The sequence below is a fragment of the Oncorhynchus mykiss genome, chromosome 9, assembly GCF_013265735.2.
Source record: "Oncorhynchus mykiss isolate Arlee chromosome 9, USDA_OmykA_1.1, whole genome shotgun sequence".
Taxonomy (NCBI): Eukaryota; Metazoa; Chordata; class Actinopteri; order Salmoniformes; family Salmonidae; genus Oncorhynchus; species Oncorhynchus mykiss.
In genome coordinates, this window is record NC_048573.1 from 43,808,107 (window position 1) to 43,815,508 (window position 7,402).

A 7,402-nucleotide genomic window follows, 5' to 3' on the forward strand; every position below is an offset into this window, starting at 1 on the left:
AGAAAGGGATGCAGACGCAGACAATGACACGAAATGCCAAATCAAATACGAAATAACGGGAGTGCATTAATTTACAGAACAACTTGCATGCATACCCGTACGCAATTAAAATAATACAAACGTGTCTAAAACATGTAGGCCGACAGCTGATTTAATTTGAGCGACTGAAACATAGAGGTTGCAAGAAATGTGTGTTTTTGCTTGTTAAATCGAAAGAGCAACATAATTACACGTTAACTACAAAATAGGCCTAGGATCATGTTGAATTGAATAGGCAATGTGGCTGAATTATGAGCAAACATGTAGGCCCACAGTTATATACAATCACCAAGCAATGAACAAAATACAGTAGAAATACACTGAAAAGACCAGCCACAATGTGTGTTGTGCGGACGCATGGGGGCGCTCACCACCAGTTTAAACAACAATTCATCCTCATGCAGGCCTTCACACAGCAAAACATTGCGAGAGGTAAAACACATTCACACAGAATAGTAAAACTGTAGTAACTTCATATAATACTTTTATCTTATACTGTTATGACAGTACGGAGGTGTGCTTAGAGGCTAGGCCAAATATTCCTAATCACTGACAAGAGAAGGCACATTATTATCGTAATTATTATTATTATGATTGTTTTGTAGGCTATAGTATTAGACTATTAATATTATTATTATTCATTTACACACGGGCAATTATGCGACAGACATGTTTATCTCTGACCTTGCTGTTCTCGGTGAGGTGGTAGAGTTGGGAAAGTTGCGCCGCGGTTCTTAGAGCTTCCAGTTGTAACAGCAGTTGAGTCCCGGTGGAGTTGGCAACACAACCCATAGTATCATTACAGGAACGAGGCCGTCAGGCCGGGGCTGGGGTGGCAGGCAGGGCCAGGGAGAGAGAGAGAGGAGGCAGGCGGCCAGTCAGGCTGCGGCGTGTCGTCCCTGGTTGGAGCTGAAGCCGCCACTCTCTAGTCTGTGTGAGCGCGTCTTTGATGATGAGGGGAGCTCTCTCTCATTAGGCTAGTGATTCCCTATTGCCCCATCGAGCGCCCGGAGTTATCCGAAGGCCACTCCTCCTCCCGTCCTTATCTCAGACCAAAGGATTGCCTGATCTGACTAGGAGACCCCTCCCCACAGCTCCGTCTCCGCTCTTACCACTAAATTCATCTATTATTGATGGAAATAATGTATCTAGCGGTCAAATACTTTTTTTTAAAACACACACGTGGGCGATAAAAAGCTTGTAGGTGAGGCGCACCTTAGTGGGTGTTTTAAAGGCTTTCGAAACAACGCTAAGCAATGTGTTTTTAGTTGAGGCTTTAAACACAAGTCTCTACACCTGTTTTAACTTGTTATCTTTCACCAGATGCTTTTCGCAGTTTGTGCAAGAGTACACATATTTGTGCCAAAGACGTAAACAAGGGCATGAAACATTTGGATACGTTCAAAATAATTGGTATCAACTGACCTTGTTATCATAAATGGAACCTGCTTTGCTACATTGAATAAACGATTTATGTAATTGCAACGCGTGAGCCCTATTTAAACTCGCAATTGCCTGCAATAAAATATAGTGACATGACTTACTATTAAATAGGCTTATGATAACTGTTTTGAAAACAATATTTAACAGTTGTTTTATAAGCCTACATTTTTTTTGCCTATATTATGTATAATTTTAAACCCTACACCAAATACATTTTCCTCAATAGATGTATTATTCCTGTGACAATGTGTTATTTTTTTCTGACAAATTGAACAATTCTCTCTCTTAATCAGCATTTTACAACCAACAATTTGAGTGAAAAAAATTATGTGAAGAATAGAGACATATATTAATGTTAAATAAAATCGTAGTTATTAATAATGTGTGTAAATACAAAATGTCCACATACAAATACTGTCACAGTCGTCAGGTTGTTGCTGCAACAATACCCACAAAATATCATAGCTTTTTTACAACGTATCACTGCAAGGACAGTAGAGATTTACATGAACAACTCAAAATAGGTTTTATAATTATTCCCGGAAATGAAGCTGAGCCATGTCATGGGTATAGTCTTTTTGAAGCAGTCTGTGTGATGTATTGTGATATGAGCTGTCTCTCTTGACAGTACTGGCCTGACAGCTCTCAGACAAATCTTGACCTCTCCCCATTTCTTTTGAGTGTCCAGGGGACAGATACATCATCCATCAATGCCATTAAGGTCCAGAATAATCCCCCACTGTCCCCCTCAAGCGCACGCGCACACACACACACACACACACACACACACACACACACACACACACACACACACACACACACAACGGCCTATTTATCACAAGGGAGTGTGTGATCAAAGCTGAGGGAAATGGGAGATCAAACAACATGGGGTGTAGGGGGGCCTTGTCCTCTTGAGACACAAAAGACAAGGACCGTGTGACAAGAGGGTGGACATGCTTGATGCTTCTGCTCTTCAGCGAGCTGTGTAGCCTACGTTTACCATCCGAGACAGAACACCACTCTGTGTATGAGGACAGGCTTTTGGCTATGGGGAAACGGGTCTCCTGTAATTCTGTGACCTTGCATTTCGTAGATGGAAACACTATTAGGACTGGGATGCTTCTAAACAAGCTTCGGCTCTGTCCCTCTTTCCAACACGCACGCACACACACACACAAACACAGATGCACGCATACGCACACACACGCACACGCACACACACACACACACACACGCACACACACACACACACACACACACACACACACACACACACACACACACACACACACACACACACACACACACACACACACACACACACACACACAGGCTAATTGCCTAACTGGCTTCCTTCATTTGCTTAACCTTCAGGTTAGGAACCTGCATATTGATTTAGAATAAATTTAGTGTGTGTGTGTGTGTGTGTGTGTGTGTGTGCTCTCCTTGGCGTAGCGAGCAGAAGGAGCTGGCAGGACTCAGTGCGTACTTGATGTTGTTATGACAAACTGCTTAAGAGCATCTTGAGAAATGAGGGCTGAGGGGTTCAGAGGTCAATGGGCTCTCTGAATGGCTGGGCCTATTGAGGAAGGAAGCCCCCTCCCTATCTGTGCAGCTTCATCCTTACTACTAGACGGACATGCACTCACACACACACACACACGCACACACATGTACACACACGTCATTTCACAATCAATTAATTGAACAGGGAAATGGACACTCATTCATTCACACTTAGGTCAATATTGACAACCATTAAAGCATTTTTCTCATTCCCTGAAAGAAAGTAAATTATTTGGACCTGCACTGAAATGTATGAAATCATTTCAAAACGCGGTGCTGCCCTAATTGTTTAAATATACATGATTATCCATGTCTTTTCTGATACACTACAACATTAATGACATATGAGTAAACGGGTAAATAAATGATCTTCTGCTGTTTTAAAATGTTACCGAAGGATTCGAATTTGCTTGTCGTGAGCATATTTCCATAAACTCATGCATTGTGCATGCTGATAAAAAAAAGCAGCAAAGTAACAAAGTTTGATAAATTATGCATTTTTGCACTGTGTTTGTGTGTGGTGTTTGTAAATAAATTATAAGGTTGTGCCCGCGAGCCACTAGACAAAACAAGGCCACGCAAACAAAAGCAAAGCAGCCCACTGAGTACAAACAACTAAGAAATGATCCTAGGTCCAAAACGAACCATTGGATCTGGGACATGCCCAACCCCCAGATATGGATGTAAGACCCGTTTGTTCTTTGATTCTGGCTGGGTCTAAAAAGACACCCTATTCACTATAAAGTGCACTACTTGTGACCAGAGCCCAATGCTCTATATAGGGAATAGGGTGCCTTTTCAGACTGTGTTTGGGGTAGCGGGGGACATTGATGTGAAAATCTGACCAGGATTAGAGCCTATAGCGTACCCAGCTATTCTGGAAGGCCCCCAATGGTGTCTCATATGTCACCGTCAGAATGGACACACCAGTACAAGGGACAGAGACAAGGACGGGAGTGGGACAAGCTCGGACAACAAGAACCAATTGTAAAACAGGAAATCATTATTGGTTTGATTTACATACACTGTACGTGCATGAAACTAGACAAGGCACTTGTGGCAAACAAGCCAATGTATTCCTTTAAAAAAATATCCTTCCTCCTAGCACAGATATACTGTATCACTGACATGTTAGGTTCTTTGTATGCTGGTAGTTGCATATGGTAGAACACCTTTAAGGAGAGAGCCTTAAAGCGGCACCCAGATATTGGGGTTGGGCTCGGCTGGGTTTTATGACCAAGTGAGTGGTAGAGTGTGGGCATTCCTCCAGGAGTGTTCCATTTCCAGGTTTCCTTTCTGGACGGGCAGAGAGTATGGCTGGCTTCCAGAGAAGGACCCAGAGTGATTATGAGACGCAGGTGTGTCGGTGTATTATTGTTCTACCTCTTAACATGAGTCACTTCCTCAGCGAGGCACTCACGTACCAGCCTTGGACACACAATAGAGCCATTCTTTTACTCATCATCATGGTTAAATAAAGGTGAAATAAAAAAATAAAATCATGCGCACAACGCTTACTGAGACGAACGCAGACACACACACACACACACACACACACTAACAATGACAAGCATACACACACACGCAGACTCATAGTCCACTGTTCTTCCCACTGTGTGGGTAGGAAGAAAGGCAATAGCCACTCTGACACTGCCATGTGTTAGGTGCTTCTAAACTTCTCCCCCAACCACTAAACCCTGGCAGCTGATAGGAGGAGGGAGGTGCCACACCGCCCCAAACACTAAACTCTGGCAGCTGATAGGAGGAGGGAGGTGCCACTCACAGCCCAACCACTAAACCCTGGCAGCCCATAGAAGGAAGGAGGCGCCACTCACCTGGTCTCCACTGAGGTGACACGCCGCCAGGTTCTGCTCCTCGAAGGAGGGGGCGGTGCGTACGTACTTGAGCCAGCTCCCGCCAGCCTCCGAGCCTTCGTCCAGGCAGAACTTGACATTTCCCATCTCATCCACCACCTGTTGGAGAACACAGAGGTCAGAGGTGAACCTGTTTTAAAAGCCAGCACACACAGAGCTGAGCCTCTATCTTCTCAAGTATGTGTGTGTGTGTGTGAATTTCATCTCTTTAGTCACCATCATATCAAAGTTGCCTGAATTACCATGTTCAAAGAAGATAATACCAGAAAGTTTCACATCTCTCAAACCATTGGCTCCAAAGAGGGTTATTTTGACTATTTGTCCCTTAAAAGGGACATTTTGGATTTTCAACACTGTGTATGTGTGTATGTGTGTGTGTGTGTGTGTGTGTGTCCATATCTGTCAGTAGACAGAACATTATCTGCCAAGGGCCCCTAACCTTGTCGCTCCGAGAGGAAAGGGGAAAAGGAGGGAGGAGGAGGGGAAGGTCGAGAAAACTGCGGCTTCTTTCACTTGTCTAAAGACTTTCTTTGGCACATATTGATCACCCTTTGTAACCCCTGGGCCGCCCCGGGAACGAGGGAGCAGTTTCAGGTTACCCCTTAGACAGATGAGAGGAGACGGAGGAAAGGAGGAGGAGAGGAAAGAAGAGAGGCTCATTGTGGGGTAGAAATTAAGTGAAGAAACCAGGGAGTTGATCGCGAGCTGCCACCATTTTATTTATTTACTGCTGGAGGAAAATGAACCTCTCTGCTCTAGACGAGGAGCACACCACACATACTTCAAAACTGCTGCGCCATGATTGCTGCTAAGCACACAAGACTGAGAAGTTCAGCCACTAAAATGAAAGATTTCTGAAAAGGGCTCAGCAAATATTACAGGTTACATGTCCAATATCAACTTTCTCACTAAAATGTGAACATATTGGGCATAGTATAACTGAGTATAAACTATTGCAAAACGAGAACAACCAAAGGGCACTGAGTGAATGATACACAGACGAAGGCCTGGTGGTACAAGACAAGAATCCAAATGAAAACAAGATCAATGTAGTGGTAGTAGCTTGGTGGGACAATGGCTCGCTGGTGGCAAATAAGACTATGACAGTTTCTAGAGAGTGTGGAGAGTGTCTGAAGGCTCCAAGGTAGTGTTCATTTAGGCACCAAATGGAAGAAAACAGACTGAAACAGGGAGGGACAACATGGACTTGTCCCCTACGAAAAGCACATTTTCGTTTTCCAGTTGCGAAACGCTTTAAAACAGTTTCCATTGCCTGCCTTAATGAACATGACCCAGGTGTCTGTCTGTTAACCTATGCCCTCAGAAGAGCCTGGAAGGAGGAAAATCTCACAGCTCTGCTCCTCCACAAAGCTCTATAGAAGATCTAATTTCTCTTGGTGGAGTATTCTGGTGGAACTGATACTCTGTTGGTCGCTGGGCAGATCCTCTGGGGGCTGAGACGAGACAGGGCTGGCTAGGGGTTTTCATTGCTGGCTCATAATCAGCCTCCTCTCACCTCAACTTCTACCTCTCTGTTTCTTTTATATTGCAAACCAATCTCACGGATTTACTAGTAACATATTTACGTTTTGGCCATTTGAGTTGGTTGTAGGATATTTACGTTTCTGGTCTAACCTTCCCAGTTGAATTCTATGGTTACAGTTTAAAAATAAATGTTATCTGACTTTCCAACAGAACATTTACAGGCTTGCTCGATTCTGTTGCTCGTAAACTCTGAATGGCCTTCTTGGTCAGGGAGTGAGCGATTGCAGAAGGTGTGGTGTCGGTGAAGGGAAGGTGTGGTGTTTTGTGAGTAAATATGGAAATAGCGGGTCTGGTCCGAGGTGAGAAGGCCGGTTCATGTTCACACACGGTTCTGGTGAGCGCGGTACGCTAACTAAACATAAGTGTGCCCCAAAGTTGCAGCTGTGCCTCACACTATGGCGTTGTGGTGAGCCCGTGGGGAGAAGGAGTGTTAGGTTACTCCACTACTAACTTGTTTGGAGATAACGAAGCCTTTTAGCGCTAAAAATAATGAAACAACGCCTACGCACATGTAGCATGTAGCACGTAGCACTGCAGGTCTTTAACATCAACAATAACCTGTGGATGCCTCGCATGCAAGTACCTGACTGTGACAGTGAGTTAGAGTAAGACACTGATTGTGCGATAGGTTTCCTTTCCACGCAAACAGTCTTGTCCTTCAGCGCTTTACTGGAAACCAGACATGTTGAGTTGATTAGCTTGACTGCTCCGATTGGACCATTTTTGTCGTCCATGTTTTAAGCGATTAGCTAGCCATACTCAATGTCAACTTGAAAAAGAGTTCCTTTGATACACTGTCCTCTACACTGAGCTCACAGAGAATACCTCAGTACTTAATTCTCTTCCCACTCTGCAGTGGACAACATAGTAAAACAGTGATCTACTGCCGCCACCATTTATACGTTAAGCAGTCCGAAATGATGCAGTCCAGACCC

At 44.1% G+C, this 7,402-nt stretch overlaps 1 protein-coding gene across 12 annotated transcripts in view; it reads right to left on the reverse strand.

Annotated features, from left to right (window-relative positions):
- The window catches only part of prdm16 (PR domain containing 16), a 233,829-nt gene that overhangs the window by 26,381 nt on the left and 200,046 nt on the right, over positions 1-7,402 (reverse strand). For 11 of the 12 annotated variants that reach the window (XM_036988095.1, XM_036988093.1, XM_036988092.1 and 8 more), the window contains exon 4: positions 4,884-5,021. In XM_036988095.1, the coding sequence (XP_036843990.1) occupies positions 4,884-5,021 (138 nt within the window). Of the gene's footprint in view, positions 1-723; positions 1,224-4,883; positions 5,022-7,402 lie in introns of those variants that run through there. The other variant, XM_036988097.1, reaches the window with a different exon arrangement.